The 22,763-nt window shown below is 25.1% G+C and overlaps 1 protein-coding gene across 1 annotated transcript in view; it reads left to right on the plus strand.

The window, feature by feature from the left end:
• LOC117180657 (beta-mannosidase) overlaps positions 1-22,763 on the plus strand; it is a 44,110-nt gene extending 21,347 nt beyond the window's left edge. Inside the window, exons 6-15 of the mRNA XM_033373147.1 lie at positions 1,310-1,457; positions 1,627-1,773; positions 5,174-5,322; positions 5,425-5,630; positions 8,582-8,846; positions 11,505-12,231; positions 15,724-16,152; positions 19,266-19,480; positions 22,136-22,339; positions 22,421-22,763. Coding sequence (XP_033229038.1) covers positions 1,310-1,457; positions 1,627-1,773; positions 5,174-5,322; positions 5,425-5,630; positions 8,582-8,846; positions 11,505-12,231; positions 15,724-16,152; positions 19,266-19,480; positions 22,136-22,339; positions 22,421-22,708 — 2,778 coding nt within the window. The 3' untranslated portion in view covers positions 22,709-22,763. The remainder of the gene's footprint in view (positions 1-1,309; positions 1,458-1,626; positions 1,774-5,173; positions 5,323-5,424; positions 5,631-8,581; positions 8,847-11,504; positions 12,232-15,723; positions 16,153-19,265; positions 19,481-22,135; positions 22,340-22,420) is intronic.

Consider the following 22,763-nt stretch of genomic DNA (forward strand, 5'->3'; position numbering starts at 1 on the left):
TTTCTAGTATTTTTTGTTTCTTTGCGTCTTCCAGTCACGACGTGAGATATGGGAAATAAATTAAATGATAGTCTGAACGCCAATGATTGTAAAAATGAAACTGAATTTGATTAGTCTGAAGCGAATTAAAATCAAACTCAGCTTCATTTTGTGCAGATTTGCTATAAATATTCAGGGATTACCAGATTACATTTTTTCAACCTTATTAGATTTCCCACATATCCTTTTTTTCGTTTTCTTCATTCTCAAAAGAAATAAGAATAAGGAAAGTCGTTTACACTTGTACATATAAAAAAAACTGTTCCCTTGTTTAATTTTCTAAGATTAGTTTGTTTAGTTTTCTGAGTTAAGAAGAGTGTTTAAACCTATGATATATTATATTTTATATTCTTGTTGGAATATTTGTTCCTATTTTGACTTTTTGGCTCAACAGTATGCAAATTACATTCTCAAAACTGCGTGAAATATATTATATGATTTATAAGTGATTTTCACGAATAAGAAAAATGAAAATATGCAACAATTTCATAGGCTCAATTTATTAACACAGCTTGTGATTTTAAGAGAAACGTACAAAGAACTGCAAATGTGCTAACTCTTAGCTCTTAAGTACATCGCCGCATGGAACGTTTGTGATATTCTAATATAAATAGCTGATTTTTATAATAAAATTATTCTACAACTTGATAAAACTGAGTATTTAGAATATAAAAATTTGCCTTTTCATAGCCACAAAAATATCCTTTAACAGTATTAATAATAAAAATATAAGTTGAGATCGACGATTTTACACGAGTTTCCTGACTGCATGTATATATGTATATATATATATATATATGTATTTACGCGAACTTTTTTATCTTCAGGGCTTTATCTCGTAAAATTAATGTACAAAGAGAAGTAGTGATACTAACTTCGGAGCCTTGCAGAAATACCAATGTGTCAATAGTGATGAGGAAAAGTATTTTTCTCTCTCGGGATTTAAAAAGATTTCTTGCTCAAGCTTCATTTTCAGATTGTTGCGATAATAGAATAATAGTTCACGACGTCCCACTTATGCATTTCGTCAACTCTCGACTTGTCCTTGAATTCTATCAGTCAACAAATTTCTCTCGTCTCTTCGAGTCTCACAGTACAAACTTTGCTTTCAATTTTGAAAATTGTAGTTGAATTATAAAAGAAAGTGAAAAACAGTATTTTTTAAATAGTTTTTCAGAAGTGTGACAAAGTAAACCTGCGTTAGTGATAATTTGGAATGGCAATAAAATTGTGTTCTTAATTGGTCTGGAAAGGAGATTCGTCTTGAAAATTAAATTCTGCTTTTGTGCAGAAGTCTACAATTTTAGAAGACAAAATGGAAAATGTTTGCATTCTGTCCCTGTTACTAATTGTCTCTTCAATTAACGCAGAATCATTATTTCTTCATAATGGATGGACTGGAATCATAAAATCTACTGGTAAATTTTTATCTTTATTTTGTACAAATGCTTAATAAATATATCGTTTCAGTCTTTTAAAATAAAATAATTTAATTCAAAAACTGAGGACTTAAATTAGAATACTTTATATATAGTTTTTGAGAATATTATTTTTTAAGTGTGAGTTAATTTTATTTATAATTAATAGGAAAAGAATTTCCGGCTACGGTACCTGGTGGAGTCTTTACAGACTTGGAAAAGGCGCAAATAATTCCAGATACTTTGAAAGGATTTAACGATGTCAATAACCGATGGGTAGCTAACGAAACTCTAACTTACGTTACACACTTTACAGGTAGAAATCAGATTAGGAAGTCTTTTAAAAAATTGCCCGTAATTAGGGAAAAGTCAGGGAGTTTTATTGGTCAGGGATTTGAAAAAAAATCTTGCCAAAGTAATAATAATAAATTTGAACATTTTAAATTTTTATTTAAAATTGTTTTATTTCGTTTCTAATATATTTTATGTTAAAAAGTACAAGATTATGATTCTGGCCTTTGAATATTAATGGCTAGGGAAAAGTTAGGATCTTTTGAAAATGAATTCTTGTGGCAACCCTTATATAATAACACCTAATAAAATTAACTTTTTTGATGAAGATTCATATTTTTGCGTTAAAAATTTAATTTAATCTTTTTTTGTTGAAAACTCAACTATTTTTTAGAAATATAATCTTTTTGGATTAAAAATTCATCCCTTGTAGTATTTTTTTCTGTCAAAACTGCAACTTTTTATTTGAAAATTAATCTTCTATGGTTGAAGGTTCTCATATTTTGTTGAAAATTCGTATATTTAGGATGACTTCAACTTTTTTAATTTTAAATTAATATCTTTTTGGTTAAAATATCGACTATTATGTTATTCGTTGATAATTCACCTTTTTGGGCTGAAAATTCAACCGCTTGGGTAAAAGTTGAACGATTGTGTTAAAAATTTATTTTTTGTTGTTGCATTTCATCACGTTGGTTAAGAATCCAATAATTTTTTTTATTTCGTCTTTTTGATGGAAAATAATATTTTCGCGTTAAAAATTCAACTGTTTCTGTAAAAAATTAACTTTTTTGCTGAAAATTCATATTTTGATGTTAAATATTCCACTGAAATTTTTTGTATGGGAGATTTAACTATTTTTTAAAAACATTTGTCTTTTTGGATTGAGAATTCATCTCTTTTAGTAGGATATTATTTTTTTAATAAAAATGCAACTGTTTGGTTAAAAATTAATCATCTGTGGTTAAAGATTCAACTATTTTGTTGAAAATTCGTATTTTTTACGAATTCAAATTTTTTATTCGTTATTGAAATCTTTTTCGTTCAAATATATACTCGTATTTTTCGTTGTGAATTCATCTTTTTTTGATTAAAATTCAACCACTTAGGTAAAAGTTGAATTATTTTTTTAGAAATTTATTTTTATTTTCGTTCAAAGCTTATCTCTTTGGTTAAAAATTAAACTATTTTGTTGAAAATTCGTCTTTGCAAGAAAGTTAATATTAGCGGATTGAAAATTCAATTGTTTTCTAGAAAATTAGTATTTCCGGTTGAAAATTGGCCCCCTTTGTTGTTAAAAGTTGAAATTCCTGCTAAAAAATGCATTTTTTTTACTGAAACTTTATATTTTTCATTTTTGGATTAAAATTTTTGATTAATTTTTTTATTAAAAATTCAACAGTCAAAAAAATGCAACATCTTGCAGGGTGTCCAGTGTGTGGATAAAAGTGAAAAGTGGGACTTTATTGGTGCCGTACGGGATTAAGCAACATAAAAAATAGAAAGTGACTTGGGAATCTTCAAACGATTTAGAGACGAATTAAAACATAAGCTTGATAATTAAAAAGTGAAATTTTGGAAATGGAAAATTAAAATAAAAAATAAAAAAAAAACGTATTCATAAAATATAAAGTTTATTTAGTTGTTTCGTTTAAAAAATAACAGATTATTACTAACAAACAGCTAAATGGACATTATGTTTTGCACATTATCAAAATGCGTCTAAAAAAATATCCTTTTTAGAAAATAAAAAATGTTAAAACAGAACATTTTTAAAATACTTGTTTGGAAGTTGACCTTTTTTCATTAAAATCCTTTTTTTTTTATCTGCACAAACTTAGATAAAAATTCATTTTTTTGGAGGGAAATTTAACTGTTTTGTTGAAAATTTGTTCTCGTTGTTGAAAAAAATTATCAATTTCTGGAAAATTCAACAATTACGTGAAAAAGTCTTTGTTCTTTGTTGAAAATTTAATTCTTCTATTTAATATTAATTTTTTTAATTAGTATTTGCAGGTTGAAAATTCAACTATTTTCGATTTAAAATTAAAATCTTTTTCAGTTGGGAATTTGTCTTTTGATGAAAATTCGTTTTTTGTCCGAAAATTTATCTCATTTGTCGGAAAATTAGTTTTTTTGATTATTAAATTTATTAACTCAATATTTAATTATTTCATTTTTTATTTAAAAAATTTCTTTCTTAGTAAAAAATTGAACCGCTTGGTTGGAAATTCATGTATTTTGTTGAAACTTATTATCATTATTTTTTTTTTTTGTAAATAATTAATCTTTTTGTTTGAAAATTTAACTACTTGGTTGAATTTCTTTGTCAAGGATCAGTTTTTTTATGATCCATAATTTTAGATGAACCTTCATCTCTGGTTGAAAATTCTACTATTTCATAGAATCTTTTTTGTTTTGTTTTTGTAAAAAATTAACTTTTTTACTGCAAATTGAAATATCTATTTTAAGATTAATTATTTCATTAAAAAATGTATTTCTTTGGCTGAAGTTTTAACTTTTTCAATGAAAACTTATCTTTTGTTATAAATGCATTTTTATGTTAATGTCTCAGAATTTCAGATGAAATTAATCTATCTAGTGGAAAATTTCACTATTTTGTTGAAAATAATTTTTTTTAATGAGTTGTTTAACTAAAAATGTAACTCTTATAGTTGATGATTCTTCATTTCAGTTGAAAGTTAATTTCTTTGGTTGAAAATTTAATAATTTGTGAAAAATACGTTTTTTTTTAGTAGCAAATTAATTTTTTTGTAAATGAAAGTTTAACTATTCTATTTATTGTTTAAAATTTTAACTGTATACAAGAAAGTTAATTTTTTTCAGATGAAAATTTGTCTTTTGTTAACATTTTTTTCTGTCAGTGATTCATCATTTCAAATGAAAATTTCACTATTTTGTTGAAAAAAATTTTGTTAATAATTAATTTTTTAAGTAAAAATGTAACTCTTGTAGTTAAAGATTCATCATTTTAGTTAAAAATTCATTTTTTTGGTTCAGATTTAGTTTTTTTTTCAAATGAGAATTTCATTATTAGCTGAAAATAATTTTAAAGTTGAATATGCAAATGTTTGGTTGCAAATTTAAACATGTTTGAAGAGCTTTAAATATTAGATTAAATTATCATTATTAATAAACAGTAGTTAATAAAATTCGTTAAGAAAATATCAACCTATTTTTGTACAACTTCAGATCTGACTATTTTGTTAAAAATTCATCTTTTTGTGTTGAAATAAATAAATTTATCGTCTAAAAATGTCAAGAAATTGCTTGTTAGAAAAATTAAAGTTCTGGTCTTTGAATATTAATTTTCAGGGAAATAAAATTAATCAGAGAATAGCATGTCAATTTTGAAAATGAAGTTTTAGAGATATCCGGTAAATAATAACTTTATAAATTTGCAGTTGATAAAACTTTTTTGGAATCTCCTAAAGTTGCTCTCGTATTTCACGGACTAGACACTTTTGCAAACATTTTTGTAAACGGCGATTTAGTTGGAACGTCTGAAAATATGTTTGTAAAGTACGCTTTCGATGTGAAAAAACACTTAAAGGTAATTTAATTTCTTTAAATATTAAAAATAGCGTATTTAGAATTATTTAATTTAATTATTAAATTCCTTAATTTAATCGCAAATACAATTTTTATTCTACAGGAGGGTTCAAACAAGTTGGAAGTTTTATTTGCTTCTCCCCTGAAAATTTCAAAGAATTTTTACACAAGGCAGAAACAGTCTTACGAAGTGGTTCCTAAATGCACTCCAGAGGTGTACAATGGAGAATGTCACGTTAATCACATCCGAAAGATGCAAGCCAGTTATGGCTGGGATTGGGGCCTAGCCGTACCATCGATCGGAATTTGGTAAATATTTTTCATAATCAGATTCAAGATAAAAGCAAAAATAAATGTTCCTTGTCTGGATAGCAAATATTTAGACTCGTATCGAAATTTGTTATGATAAGATAATATTCATGCAGTAAGATTTTGTAATATACGGTATTTTAATTTTAAAGCGGGAATTTTTTACGTTCCATGTTTGGAGTAGCATGAACAATTTCTTTGTTTGTTTAGGCCAGCGCAATTTAACACATTTTCTACCAAAATGTGCACAACATAAACTTGATAATTAGAAAGGGAAATTTAGGCGTTTTTATTTTGTCGAGATCTATAATTTAATTCGGTTATACAAAAACTGAGCGGAAGAAACATAAATATAAATTATGTTCATTAAATAGTCAAACAAACGTATCATTTTTTAGTTGAGAATTCATAAGGTAATTCTTTTTTGTAAAAATTCAAGTATTTGGTAGAAAACTAACTTTTATGTTAAAAATTCATATTTTTAACTGTTTTTTTTTAATTCGTCTTTTTGATGTGACATTTCAAGATTTTGGATGTTATTTTTTTTTCTTCTTTATTGGCTGTAAAATCTTTCTTGATTCCCAACTCAACTCTTTTGTTCAAATTCGTATTTTTGGCTTAGAAATGATCTTTTTTTGTTTAAAGTTGATCTTTTCGGGTTACAAAACAAGCCATTTTTTTATTATTTTACGTTTTAGTTTCAAAAGACATATTTTTTGTTAGGAAATCTTTTAAGTTGAGAACTCATCGTCTTTGGTAGACAATTCAACTTTGTTGAATACTGTTTTTTTTTCTTGGTGAAAAATTCATCCCTTGAGTTGAAATTTATTACTTTGGAAAAATTTAATTATTTTGTTAAAAATTTATTGTTTACGGTTAATAAGTAACTTTTCAACTGAATAAATAATTCCATTTTTTAATTAAAATATATATTTTTCGTTGGAGATTAATTTTTTTTTAAATTGAACTATTTTGTTGAAAATACAAGTATTTTGTTAAAAATTTATCTGTTTTGGTAAAAATTTACATAATCTGAAATGAAAATAAAAATTCCTCAGTTTGGTTGAAAATTTAACTAGTAGTTCGTTACAAATTATTTTAATTTGCTTGAAAATTAATTTTTGCATTTGAAATTTAAACAATTACTTCTAAGCGGAAAATGTAGTCTTTTTGGTGGAAAATTTAACTATTTGTTTGAAAATCCATGCCTTTTGTTGAAAATTCGTATTTTTTGGTAGAAAAATAATCTCATTAGTTAAAAATTCATATTTTTGGCTGAGAAGCCTTTTTTTTAATTCAGTTAATCTAATTTTGGTGGAAAATATATATTTTTTAGTTAAAAATTCATGTATTGTTAAAAATTTGTTTTGTTTTTTGGGTAGAAAATTGATCTTTTTAGATGAAACTGCAATTATTTAGTTAAAAACTAATTTTTATGGTTCGCGATTGATCATTTAAGTTAAAAGTTCATATTTTATGTTTGAAAATTCAACTTTTTTTAGGATTTTTTTTTGCGTTGTGGAAATTCAAGTTTTGAAATGAATTTTTTTTCTTCATTAACTGTAAAAACTGTCTTGGTTGATAATGCATTTTTTTCAAAATGCATATTTTTTATTTAAAAATTCATCTTTTATCGTAGAAACTTAGTATTTTTTTCCTAATAATGCATGTTGTTAATTGAGCATTAATCTGTTCTGGTTGAGGATTCAACTATTTTGATGAAAATTTAACTCTTCGGTTGAAAATTTACATTTTTTTTAGATTGATCTTCTCGTGATTCAAAGCCAATAGTTTTTTTTATATTTGGCTTCCTAGCTTAAAAACTCATCTGTTTTGGTTGAAAATGTATTTTAGTGGACAGTTCACCGTTTTTGGTTCAATTCAATTGTTTTTTTTTTGTTTTCAAATATCAGCTATTAAATTTTTCGTTCAGAATTCATCGTCTTTGGTAAATAATTCAACTACTTAGTTGAAAACTTTTTGGTTGCAAATACATTACTTTATCTGAAAGTTTAATTATTTTATTGAAATTTTAATTTTTATGGTTAAAAATCAATTTTTCAACTGAAAAACTTTAAATTTTTGATTGAAATTTTATCATTTCTAGTTGAATTCGTGTTTTGTTCAGAATTCATCTTTTTTTGTTAGAAAATTAATCTTCTTGGTAGAAAATTAAATTTGTTGATTAAAAATTTATTTGATTGATTGAAAATTGTTTTTTTTTTTAAAGATGATTTAACTGTTCCATTTTTTATTTGAAAAGTTACTTTTGATCAAAATTCCCATATTTAGTTAAAAATTCGTCTGTATTAGTAAAAATTTAATCTTCATTGTTTGAAAATTCATCAGTTTAGTTCAAAATTTATGTAGTCGATTGAAAATTTATTTCATTTGCTTGAAAATGATGTTTTTACTGAAAATTTAACTATTCCAATCAAAGTTGAAAATTCATAGTTTTTAGTAAAAAATTCAGCTGTTTGTTTGAAAATTCATGTATTTTGTTGAAACTTTGTCTTTTTGAGTAGAAAATTAATCTTTTTGGTCGATGATTCATAATATTAGTTAAAAATTAATTAATTTGCTTCAAAATTTAATAATCTTGTTGGAAATTCTCTGTTTTGTTAAAAATTCATATTTTTTACCTAAGAAAAATTTATAAGGAACAGGGAAAATGAAAAATCGCTCCGGGAAAAATCAGGAAAAGTTCATGAATTTCGAAATTTGGAATTTTTAACAATCATGTTTATATAAGATAGACATTTTTAAATCAAACATATACGGAAATTCTATTATAACACCCTGTCATCTGATTTGAGTTCCAGAAAAGTGTTAGAAAACAATTCAGAAAAGACTTATTGTAATTATTTGTTTAGGAATGAATGACTAATTATTAATTAAATAATTAGAAATTTTTCGTATAGAAATGTTGCTATTATATACTATAATTCTAGGAAGGATGTTGAATTAATTCCAGTAACTCAAGCTTATGTAAATGAAATTGCAGTAGACGTTATAAGGAAAAAGTCTACCTGGGATATAATTGTAGGAATATTTTTTGACACCTTGTCCTACGATAAGAATGTTTCTATTGATGTAGATATACAAGTCGTATTGGAGCTTGATGATGGGAAAACTATTACGAATTCAAATAATAAAACCCGGATTAATATAAAAAAGAAATACGGGAACACTTCAATTGTTTTGGAAGTTCCGCAGGTATTTTTCATAAATGATTAATTTAGAATCTAAAACATTTTAAATTCGTTTATTAGGGATCATCCATTATCTACGTTACCAATTTGAGGAGGGAGGAGGTCACGCCAAAAACTACGGTTTCTTAATAAGTTAAAAAATTATTTTTTTATTTCATCTTCACCCTTTTTTCCATATTCCCTTCTTTCCTCCAGTTTAAAGAATAACTGTTTTTTTGTCTCGTGTTTTAAGGAAATGTCCCCTTTTTCTCGAATTTTCGTTTAAATTTTTGCTCTGGTGGAAAGATTTACGATTTAATTCAGAATTTAATGTTTTTCCTTGAAAATGCAGCTATTTGGTTAAAAACTCATTTTTTTGTCAACAGTTGACCAACATGGTTGAAAGTTGTACTAGTTTGTTAAAAATTTATCTTTTTGGTTGCACATTCATCTCTTTAAGGGAAAATTTAACTATTTCGTTAAAAATTCGTTTCTTTTTAGGCTGAAAATTGACTTGTTTTTTACTGAAAATTGAAATGTTACATTTATAGTTGAAAACCTATCGATTACAGTTCAAAGTTCAAGTATTCTGTTAAAAATGTGTGTTTTCTAGTAGCAAGTTAATCTTTTTTTTCGAAAATTCATTTTGAAAATTAGAATTTTTTTAAATATCAATTACTGGATAGAAAATTAATTTTATCGTATAAAATCTCGTCTTTTTTGTTCAATTTAACTGAAAAAAGTTCATTTCTTTGCTGAAAATTAAGTCTTTAACTGAAAATGTAAATTCCATTTTTGGTTGAAATGTTTCTTCGAACATGGGAATATTTTGTTGAAAATTTATTTATTTTGTTAAAAAATCGTGTTTTGCATTTGTATTCAATCAGTTGAAAATTCGTTTTTTTTATTTTTAAACTTTGTGTAACTATTCTATTTTTGGTTGAAACTTGAAACGTTATATTTTTTAGTTGAAAATCCAACTATTTTGTTGAATTATCGTTGTTAGATAAAAAGTAACTGTTTTGTTGAAAATTCGTCTTTTTTTATTGGAAATTTATACAGTTATACATGAAATAAAAAACATTAAATCTTTCGTTGAGAATTTATCTTTTTTGCTTGAGAACTGAACTATAATTGGTTAAAAATTGAACTACTGCGTTAAAAAATCTAATTATTTTATTAAAAATTCGTCTTTTTGGTCAGAAAATTAATCTTTTTCGAAAATTCATTTTAATCATTTTAAAAATTTATTTTGTAAATTAACTACCGGGTAGGAAATTAACTTTTTTGATGAAAGTCCATCATTTCGAATAAAAACTTCAATTTTTATTTTGAAAAATTCATGTGCGTTGTTAAAAATCGTCTTTTTTTGTACAATTTTTTTTAATTAATTTTTTTAACTGAAAATGTAACTACTCCATTTTTTGTTGAAATCTTATTTTTCATTTTGAAAATACTACTACATGTTTGGCTCTGGATTCAACTATTCTGTTAAAAGTTCGTCTTTTTTGGTGCACTTTAGCTGGAAGAAAATTCATTTTCTTGTTGTCAATACATTTTTTCAACTTAAAATCTACCTATTTCATTTTTGGTTGCATTTTTTTCTGAAATATTTAACTAGTTTGTTGACATTTCATTTATTTTGTTAAAAATTCGCGTTTTTCAGTTGAATTCAGCCAATAAGTTTAAAAATCCACTATTTGGTTGAATTATCTTTTTTAGTCAAAAATTTAACTATTTTGTCGGAAATTCGTCCTTTTGGTTTGGAAATTTAGTCATACGTGAAAAAAGAAATATTAAATCTCTCGTGGAGAATTCACCTTTTTTATTTGAGAATTGAACAATACTTGTTTAAAAATTCAACTATTTTGTTGAACATTTAACTTTTTGCTATTAAATGAACCTTATTGTTGAAAATTCTACTATTTTGTAGAAAATAAATTTTTGGCTCGAAAGTTCAACAATTTGGTAATAATTAAACTATTTGGTTCAAATCTAAATTTTTTTATTGAAAAAATCATATTTTTGGTTGGTAATTCAACTTTTTATAGATAATTCGTCCTTTTAGCCTTAAAATTTAATAATTTTGTTTCAAATTCGTCTTTTTGGTGAAGAATTATTCTTCTTGGTCGATAATTCACCTTTTTGTTTAAAAATTTAACAGCTATGCTGAAAATTTATTTTCATTTGTTAACATTTTTTTTTGATTAATAACATTTTTTGTCAGAAAATTTAACTATTCCATTTTTGGTTGATGTTTTATCCTGTCAATTGTAAAAGTTAAAAATTCAACTTTTTGGTTGAAAATTTAACTATTTGGTAGAAAGTTCATATATTAGGTTAAAAAGTCGTCTTCTTTAGTAGAAAATTCATGTTTGTAGGTTTAAAAATCAACTATTTTATTAAATTACCTTTTTTAGTGGAAAATGTAACTGTTTTGTTGAAAAATTGTCCTTTTGGATTGGAAATTCATACATTTATACATGAAATAAGAAATGTTAAATCTCTCGTTGATAATTCATCTTTTCTGTTTGAGAACTGAACTATACTTGGTTAAAAATTCAACTATTTTTTTGAAAATTTAATTATTTTGTGGTATTCTTAGTGGGGTAAAATATTCAAAAATTGGTAACGCTGTTCATGGATGACCCCTTAACGAAATTTAACTACATTTATCATACAGGAATCAGTTGAACTATGGTGGCCAAATGGATACGGTGACCAGAAACTCTACAAACTCTCCACCAAAGTCAACATCCTCAACTACGAAATAGTCAACGAAAAGAAAATAGGTTTCAGAACAGTGAAACTCGTCCAAGATCCTGTCGATGAGGGGCTAACTTTTTATTTCCGTGTTAACGGTCTTGCTATTTTTGCAAAAGGTAGTAACTACATTCCAGGCAGTATTTTTCCAGAGCTGAGTACCAGGCTAGAAACAATTTTACCTTTGTTAACTTCTGTGAAGGAGGCAAATATGAACATGCTCAGAGTTTGGGGCGGTGGAATGTACGAATCAGATCTCTTTTACGAATTGGCCGACAAATTAGGAATTTTGATCTGGCAGGACTTTATGTTTGCCTGCAGTATGTATCCATCCGCAGAATGGTTTTTGAGAACAGTGAAGGATGAAGTCGTGCAAAATGTGCTGAGACTCAAATACCACCCGAGCATTGCTCTTTGGGCTGGAAGCAACGAGAATCAAGTGGCTCTATATGGAAATTGGTACGGAACCAATGATGAGCAAGTGTACAAGGACGATTTTATTAAATTGTACGTTGACCTCATTAAAACTGAAGTCGAGAAATTGGACCCTACCAGAGCTTATATTGTATCCAGTCCTGGAAATGGATTATATGATGATAAAAATGGATACTTTAATGTAAACCCACAATCGAATGCAATGGGAGATGGTAAAATCTTTAATTTTCAAATGAATTTTGCAATGAAGATCAAAATGATTGAACTTTAAAGAACGTGATGCAAAGTTTCAAATTGATTAGTCTTTAATGCATTAGTTTTAAAAAAAAGTTGGGAATTTTTACATTTTTAACGCTTCAAAATGGAATTCATTAATTATTAAAGTTTTTATTAGAAAGCATATAATTTTCAAAGTTTTTGAAATATTAGTGATTTTGTTTTACAAAAATCACATTTTAAAATTCTATAGCATTTCAATAATTTTAATTTAAAATTATAATTTTGAATATGCATTTCTGAAACTGTTTAATGTTTGAGGCCTTAAAACTTTCAATATTCTAAACTATTTGATATCAATTTTTCACGTAAAAAATTGTCTAGTGTTTTGAATTCTTCGAAATTGTAGCATATCAAATTTAAAAACTTGATAGTTCTACAATTTCCCGTTTAAAGGGTTGGTAATTAAATAGTGTTGAATTAAGTGCTTCCAATTTTTAGAACCAAGTTGAGTTTGAAAATTCAGTCATTTTTTTGTTTGAAAATGTTTAAAATATTAGATATTTCAAATATAACTTTAAAAAAACATTTTCGAATTAAAGGCTTAAAATTGCAATTTACAAAACTGAAATGATTGGTGGTAAAATCCTTAATTTCCAAATTAATTTTGCACTGTAGATTGAATTGAGTGACTATTAAAGAGCGTGATACAAAATTTCAAATTGATTAATTTTTAATTTTTAATTGAATGAAGTTAGGAATTTTATAATTTTTAACGCTTCAAGATGGAATTCATTAATTGTTAAAATCGTTAATTAAAAAGCATGCAGTTTTCAAAGTTTTTAGAATAATTATACTTTAAAGGTTCACTATATCTAAAATTCTTAAATTTTGAAGGATGAAAATAACAGTGATTTTTTTTACATAAATCACGTTTTAAAATTCATTAAAAATTCTATAATTTCCATTTAAATTTATAACCAAGTTGAGTTTGAAAACTCAATAATTTTTTGTTTGAAAATGTTCCAAAATATTGAACATTTCAAAATTAACTTTAAAAAAATTTCGAATTAAAAGGCTTGAAACTGTGCAATTTGAAAAACTGGAATCACATTCACATTCATATTCATATTATTTTTTTTTCAATGTAGTATCTTAAAATTTCACGATTTTTAGCTGAAGACTTTGAAAATTGAATAATTTAACATTTTTAAATATTTGATTTGGAGATTACAAGAACGAATAATAATTCTAAATGAGGCATTAAAAATTAAACGATTTAAAATTAAAACGTACCAATTGTGTTGTTTAATATCAAAATAGATAAAAATAGAAATACCGAAAATTGAAATGGTTCAATTGAGGCAACCACAATTTAAATTTTTATATTGTTTAAATTTACTTAAAATAATTGAAATTGTAAAGAGTTTGAGTATAAATAAGTCTGAATATAACAATTGTGAATAATAATACATTTTAGCAGTCTTAAATGAAGTTTCGATTTGTTTCATTTTCAACGTTCTGTAGTAGTCGTTTTCCTATTATTGTTTTTTATTTAAAATTACTTTATTTTTAAAGTTTTAAAAAGTATTCAATTTAAAGGGTTTAAATTGTCTGGTCAATTGGAAAATTAAATAATTATTTTCTGATGTAAAACATTAACAAATTTGAGAATTTGAGATTCTTAAGCTTTGATAAATTCAATTTAGTTTTCAGTTATAAATTGTTTAAAATTTTTATCACTAGGATTTGATAATTATTTCAACCCGAAAGTTTTCCATGGTAAATTATTTAACTTTGAACGCTTTCAATTAGAAACAGATTATAAATCATGCAATTTCAATTCCTTTGAATTTTAAATGGTGTAGTATCAAAAATTTTAATCCGAAATTATTCAATTTTGAAAATTTAAACATGGTCATGTATTTGAAATTTGAATCTGAACTCATTTAGTTTTGAGACGACCTGGAAAAATTCGTTGATAACTGGGAAATGTCCAAAAAATTGTTTTGGTTCACAGAGGCCACCCTCAAATATTTTAGATTTATATTCAGAATTTGACTGCTAGTATTGTACAACTTTTATTAATTGCTTTTTTATGATTCAACAATTTTAAATTGAAATCTTCCGGAATAGATAATAGTTTAAAATTCAAATATTAAAAATGTCAGAGAAATTTGTCTATTAAATATTTTTAAAATTCACATTTAAAGTCTTTAAACGTACAAGATGTTCTGGTTTTTAAATTCTTTGAAATCTTATAAACTTGATAGACTTAATAGTTGCAAAATTTTCAGTTCAAAGAACTTGTTGCGATTAAACATACTTGAATTAAATGTAATTAAATGCAATTAAATTGCATTAAAAATTGATTTCTTTTTTATTTGAAAATGTTCCAAAATGTTCAATATTTCAAACTCTTCTTAAAAGAAACAATTCGAATTGTATGCCTTAATATTAAGCATTTTCCAAAATTGGAATCATACCAATCTTGTTTTGTATTTTTTTTTGTTCGTTTATTAAAATTGATACCTCAGTAAATGTATCATTCCTTCAAATTTGAATAGTTAAATTATAGTTTTCCATGTTTATGTTGAACGCTGGTTTTTCAGTTTTTTCCTTACATAATTTTTTATTTTGCAATAAAAATGTAGGTGTTTAAATGGTTGAATTTTGAAGAGTGTTCTCAACCATTTCAATATTGTTAATGTTTTAATGATTTAAATTTTAAATGAAGTTCCGATTAATTTTATTTTCATAATTCCGTAGAACTTTTTTTGGTAATGTTTCCCATTTTAAATTACTTTTTATTTTCGATTATATTTTTATCGTAATTATAATTCAAAATTATAGAATTTCAGAACCTTTTTCTTTGAATCATTAAATTTATTTTTTAATTTCAAATTGTTAAATTTTAATCGGCTTGAATTGTAAATGAATTAAATTCAAAAGTTTTTCATTTCGAAGGATTCCATTTTGAACGCATTTAACTCGACGAAATACAAATTCAGCTCCTTTTTATTTTTAATGATCCAATTTTCCACATTCTCATTTAAAAGTATTCAAATTTTAAAGTTTTGAAATTATCCTATTTTTTAAGTTTTAATTTGAAATCAATCAATTTCGAGATACTTCAATTCAAAATAGAAATGTTGAATTTTTAACACTTTGGAGTACAAATTATATAGTTTCAACTCCTTTCTAATGAATTTGTTCCATTTATTAAAATTTTAATCTAAAATTTTTCAATTTTAATAGATTCTGATTTAAAAATTGAAAATTTCAAACAATTTAAATTTTAAACGATTTTATTTCGAAATGGTACAAATTCAATTCCATTTAATTCCATTTTAAATATTGTTATTTTTTTTTTTTTTTTGAAATTTTTCCTTATCTAAAAACCAAATGCTTTCAAATTTTAAGTTGTTTATAAATAATTAGAATTTGGAGAATGTACGGGGATAGTTATAATTTGACATTCTTTTCAGTTCACTATTACAACTACGGTTCAAATGGTTGGGATATAAATCAGTATCCTACAATCAGATTTTCATCAGAATACGGTTTCCAGTCGTGGCCTTCGCTAAAAACTCTAAAAACCGCTGCGGAACATGAAGATGATTTAAAAATAGAAAGTGCATTTTTAAAACATCGCCAACATTTGCCAGATGGTGATAATATCATGAAACTTCTTATTGAAAAGAATTTCATCATTCCAGAAAGTAATAGCTCTCTAAGAGATTTGGAAGACTTTATCTATTTAAGTCAAATTAATCAGGCAGTTTCGATAAAGATGGAAACTGAGTCATACAGACAGGGAAAAAGTTTTCTAAATTCTTTGGGCGAAGGTTACACCAGGGGAGCTCTTTATTGGCAATTAAATGATGTTTGGCAAGGAGCTTCTTGGTCTTCAATTGGTACGAAAAATTTTAATTAATAAAGGCCAGTGGTGTAGTCCTAAGAGAAAAAGTGGCCTGGCGGTACTTCCTATAAACTACTTTACCAGTAAAAGTTCATTTTTTATTGAAAAGGCTACTATTATATTTTTGGTTCGGAATTCATCCTGTTTGGCTGAAAATGATATTATTTGGTTCAAAATTTAATTAATTATTTAAAAAAGCAAATATGTTGTTGAAAAGTCATATTTTTCATCAAAAATTCTACTGCTTTATTAAAAATTCATTTTTTTAGTTGAAGGTTCATCTCCTTAGTTTAAAATTGAACTATTTTGATGAAATTTCGTTTCTGGTAAGGTTGCAAATAAATTTTATAAACAAACAACTGTTTGATTTTTAATTAAAAATTTAACTTTTTGATAAAAAACCTATTTTTTTATTTGGCAGTTCAATTTTTTTGTTAAAAATCCATGTATTTTATTAAAAATTCGTCTTTCTGGCAGAAATCTACTCTTATTTGTTGAAAATTTATCCTTTTTGGTTAAAAATTCAATTTTTTGGCTGAAGTATCAACTTTGACATGCTTTGTTCTAAAAAAATTATTATATTTTTTTTTATTGAGGATTCATAATTATAGTTGAAAATTCGACTATTTGCTTTTAAAGGAACCTTTATGGTAAAAAATCTATTGTTTTGTAGAAAATTCATCTTTTTGGCATGAAAATTCAATAATTCGGTAGAAAATTAAACCGCTTGTTTCGGAATTAAATTTTCTTATTGAATAATTATATTTTTAGGTTGAAAATTCAATACCTTTGTAGATAATTCGTCTTTTTGGCTTTATAGTTCCACAATTTTGTCAAAAATTCATGAATTTTGTTAAAAATTCGTTTTTTTTGTGTGTAGAACATCAATCTTCTTGGTCGAAAATTCACCTTTTTAATAAAAAATTTAACAAATTTGTTAAAAATTCATTTTAAATTTATTTTTGTAGTTGAAGGTTGATCTCCTTAGTTTAAAATATAACTATTTTGATGAAAATTCGTTTCTGGTTTGGTTGCAAATAAATTTTATAAACTGACAATTCAACTGTTACATTTTTAGTTGAAAATGTATCTTTTTTAGTTAAAAATTGATCTTTTTTGTAAGAAAACTATTTTTTTATCTGACAGTTCAATTTTTTCGTTATAAATCCATTAATTTTATTGAAAATTCGTCTTTCTTGGCAGAAATCTAATATTTTTTGTTGAAAATTTATCCTTTTTGGTTAGAAATGCAATTTTTTGGTTGAAGAATCAACTTTCACATGCTTTTTTCTAAAAAAAAATGATTTTTTGTATTGAGGATTCATAATTATAGTTGAAAATTCGACTATTTGCTTTCAAATGAACCTTTATGTTAAAAAATCTTTTGTTTTGTAGAAAATCCATCTTTTTGGCATGAAAATTCAATAATTCGGTAGAAAATTAAACCGCATGGTTGGGAATTAAATTTTGTTGTTGAATAATTCTATTTTTAGGTTGCAAATTCAATACCTTTGTAGATAATTCGATTTTTAGGCTTTATAATTCCACAATTTGGTCAAAAATTCATGAATTTTGTTAAAAATTCGTTTTTTTTTATGTGTAGAACATCAATCTTTTTGCTCGAAATTTCACCTTTTTCATTAAAAATTTAACAAATTTGTTGAAAATTCATTTTTATTTGTTAATAATGATTTTTATTTGAAAATTTAACTATTCCATCTTTGGTTAATCTTCTAGGTCAAAAGTTCATCTTTTGCTTGCAAAATAACAATTTTGTTGAAAATTCGGTTTGTTTTCTTCAAATTTTTGTTCTATCGTTTTTATCTGAAAATTTAATTATTCCATTTTTTGTTGAAACTTTATCCTGTATACTATATATGTTAAAAGTTCAACTGTTTGTTATAAAATGCATGTATTATTTGAAAAATCGTCTTTTTGCGTGAAAATTAATATTTTTTGTTGAAAATTCTACCTTTTGATTGAAAATTTAACTATTTGTTAAAAAATCAATGTATTAGTTAAAAAGTCGTATTTTTTGATAGAAAATGATTCTTGTTTTTTAAAAATTCATCTTTTTCGATTTAAAAGTTCACTATTTTCTAAAAACATCGAATTTTTAGCTTAAAAACTAATCTTTTGTTGAAAATTCATCTTTCATAGTGAAAAGTTGTTTAAAAACTCATTTTTTGTTAATCCAAATTCGACTGCCTTCTAAAAAAAATCTTTCTTTTTGTCTTGAGAATCTCAATATTTGATCGAATTTTATTCTTTATTGTTTGAAAATTCTATGCTATTCTACTATTTGTTTGAAAATGCATTTTTTATGCTGAAAATTCAACCAGTTTGTCAGAAACTTAAATATTTTATTAAATAAATTAATTATTCAAAAAAAAAATTAATTATTTTGTTAAAGTGATCAATTTTTGTCGAAAATTCTACTGCGTTGTCATAAATTTATCCTTTTGGATTGAAAATTTATCTTTTGTGGTCAAAAAGTAAACTTTTTGTTAAAAATTCATCTGTCTTTGAAAAAATTCGTCTTCTTGACTTAAAAATGTTCATATTTGGTTAGATCTTCAAGTATTTCTTAGAAAATTCGTATCTTTTACTAGAAAGTTCATGTATTTAGTTGTTAATATGATTTTTTGGTTAAAAATGAATTTTTTTTATTAGTCTTTTTGTGTTGAAAATTCATCTCTTTGGGTAGAAATTCGTTTTTTGTTGAAAATTCAGTATGGGCCCATGACAGAAAAAAATTTCCGTGTGACAAAAAAGTGGCTTGGCGGCACCAGGCATTAAAAAAAAAGCACTCTGGCGGCGTCAAGCACCACCAGGCCTCGAGTACGCCACTGAAAAAAGGCTAAATTAGGAATAGAAAGAATTTTTTATTTCCAATATTTTATTCCGTGCTGTAAATTAAGTTCCATGGGCTTAGTTTATTTATGAGCTTTTCAAATAAATGATAGATAGTTTCCGGATTGTAAGCCAAACTAATGTTGAGTTGCACGTCGAACAGTTGTTTTTTCACTAGCAACGTTATGAGGATCATCTTTTTTAAAATTTTCACAGCAGTTTCTTGGAATTTCTAATTCCTTTTTTAAATGATAGAATTTGGAGGTTCTTGGAAGATGCTGCATTACTACGCTAAAAATTTCTTCGCTCCAGTAATTGTGACTTCACGTTTATCTGAAGCCCGAGAACTCACGATTTATGTCATTTCCGATTTACACCGTAATTTGAACGACCTTTCTGTTACGTTAAACATTTATAAATGGGGTTCGCCAGTTCCATTGTTTGTTCAGAACTTCACCAACATTGCGGTTGTAAGTATTGTGATTTTTTCGAAAAATGTATTTCTGAAAGAAAAAACATCGTCAATATCATTAAAGCGTTTAGGTTACTTCCAACTGTAATTAAAATTAAGCTTACTTAAAAAAGAAACGCTCTTATTTTGTACAGGTTTATAATTTAATTGCTTTCAAATTTGAAAGAGAACCTTGGTTGCTTTCAAAAAATTCCAATTAAGGGTGACCGTTGTGTTGAACATTTTGTCAACTGAAGTTATCAAAACTGAACTGCAAATTAAAGCACTAAGAGTGGAACTTTGTTTTAATTTTAGCTTTTTAAAATTCAAGCTCAAATTTTTTTATTAGCAACTCAATAATTCACATGTATATTACGGAATATCGAAATTTAAAAAATATTTAATTCAATTATATTATTAAAGAAATTAAAATTTAGCTGAAAAATTTAAATTTCTTTAATGAATTGAACAGTTAAAAGATATCGGGTTAGAAAATAAAAATTCACGTTATAAATTCCATTGCTTTGATTGGCTAATCTACTGTTTGGACGAATAATGTTTTTTTTTATATCGTATTATATTCTGCTTTAATATTTTACAAGAAAGTATGCAAGAATTGACCATTTTTGACAGTATTCTGGTTAAAAGTATAAATCCATGCTATCATTTTCAGTGCACTAAATTGAAGAATGATTTAATGAATTTGTAAAAGTTGAACATTATATCATTTTCAAGTAATTTTAAGTCAGAACTATTAAAAATTTAACGATTAAATTTTTGACAAACTGAACACTTTAATTCAGAAGTTAAATTATTTGTATTGTTATTCATTTGAAATTTATCATTCTATTGTCATTTATAAATAAAAATTCCACGCTTTCACTAAAAAATTAAAAAATGTTGGAATATCTGAATTATACTTGCTAATTTTGAATAAAAAGTCTAATATTTCTAAAGATAAAAAAATCCTTCGGGTTAAGAATATAATATTTTAGAGTGAACCAATATATAAATAGGATTTTAAATTGAATAAAGGCTTTTTAACTTGAAACCGTTTCATTTTCAACGTTAATATCTGAAAATTGTTTAATTTTTAACAGATTCAATCTTGAAAAATTCTTTATCGTAGTCCTAAAAATGAATGCCTACATTAAAAAACTTTTAAAGTAAAAAATTTTACAATTGGGCTTTGTAAACTGAATAATTTTCATGAATATAAATTAAATGCCATATTTCTGTAAAAATGGACATTTTTAGCTTCTATTGATTAAGTAGTTAGAAGATTTCTTAAAAAATATAAATAACAAATTAAAACATTTTTTTAATGAAGCAATTGATTGGTTTTGAATATTTTAACCATAATTGGTAATTTTAAACAAATAGTCCAATATTCCTAAATATTTAAAATTGCTTTTTTCATTTAAGAAGTTTCAAATTGAATGGATTAAAAATCGAAAATTTTAGGGTGAAACAATATTTTGACAGGATTAAAAATTGAAAATAGTGATTAAAGTTTCAATCGGACTTTTACAATCGGTAAATTGTTTCATTTTAAGCAGATTTAGAATCGTTTTTTAAAATGAATTCTTGTTCAGTTTTTAATATTGGAACTGCAGTTCAATTCAAAAAATTTTTTATTCATTTATTTTTACATTTGAACAATTTAAAACATTTTTCACTCAAGAATACACTGCCATTTCCTGGTTTCGAGATATTTTCAACCAAAACAATGAATTTCTAACAAAATAGTTCAAATTTCAAGTTACAATTTACAATAAAAAAAGTTGAACTTTCTACCAAAAGAGATTAATTTCAATAAAATAGGATAATTTTTACACAAAAACCTTTCTTTTTGACAAAGATGATTAATTTTCTACTAAAAAAATCAAGAATTTTCGACAAAACATATGAATTCTCAAACAAATAGTTAATTTTTGTACTAAAAAAGATAAATTTTCAACAAAATACATTAATTTTATATCAAATAGTAATCAAATAATATATATAACTTCGAAACAAAAATTGAATAATTCAATTTTCAAATATAAAAATTAGTTTTTAACAAAAAACAAAGAAATTTTAAGCAAAATAGAATAATTTTCTACCAACGAGGTGAATATTCAAAAAAAGAAATGTTAACAGAGTATTTCAACTTTCAATCAAATCATTGAATTTTCAAAAAAAAAAAGATTAATTTTTAACCAAGTAATTACATTTGGTACCAAATAGATGTATTTTTGATCGATAAGAGTACTTTTCTACGAAAAAGCGCGAATTTTCAACAAAACACATGAATGTTCAACAAAAATTTTTAAATTTTGAAACCAAAAAACGGATTTTTACAGGAAAAAATGTTAACAGAGTATTTCAACTTTCATTAAAATAGTTGAATTGTCAAGCCGAGATGAATTCTCAACGACACATAAAATGCTTCATAACACAACCACAAAGATTTTTATTTAAAATAAAAAATAGTCAAATTTGACTAAAAATACGAATTTTTATAAAAATAATTTAATTTGTAACCAAAGAGATTATTTTTTAACTAATATAATGAATCTTAAACAAAATGATTTTTGAACAAATTGAATTTTCATCTAAATACTTGAATGTTTAATAGCGCCCACCCTGAATTTGCTAACAAATATGAAATTACAAATCTGAAAAATTGCAGAAATCTGACGAAGCGAAAGCAGTAAAAAAGCTGTGGTTAGATGACTTTATGAGAACAGCCGGATGTGGATCACTAGCTTTGGCTCGGAAAAATTGCCTGGCAGAAATTTTACTAAAAAACGACACAGAGAATAAAGTTATTAGTGAAAATTACGTATACCCTACTCCTCTAAAATCCGTTTCTCTACCAACCGCTAAAGTCACTGTAAGGAAATTTTAATTATAATTTGCATTTAAAATTAATGTAATTAATTCTATAATTTCAATAAATATTTTGTCATTTTAGATGAACGTGAACCCAACACCTTTGCCTGGGAAAATAGCAAACTATTTGGATTATGAGATCGAATTCACATCGGACAAAATTGCTTTATTTGTATGGTTAGATGCTGGATCGATCAGCGGAAGGTTTTCAGAAAATGGTTTTCATATTCTGCAGGGAAAAAAGACAATCATTTTACACACAATGGAAGCTACAACTCCGAAAGAAATAAGGAAAAATGTTAATTTTAAAACACTTTCCGATGTTTACAGTTCAGCGAAAACAGAAACTATTTTTTATATGAAAAAATGAGTAACAAAATAATTTCTGATCGTCTAGTACATCTTGGACGATGTCATTTTTGTTT

The sequence above is a fragment of the Belonocnema kinseyi genome, chromosome 9 (genome assembly GCF_010883055.1).
Source record: "Belonocnema kinseyi isolate 2016_QV_RU_SX_M_011 chromosome 9, B_treatae_v1, whole genome shotgun sequence".
NCBI lineage: Eukaryota > Metazoa > Arthropoda > Insecta > Hymenoptera > Cynipidae > Belonocnema > Belonocnema kinseyi.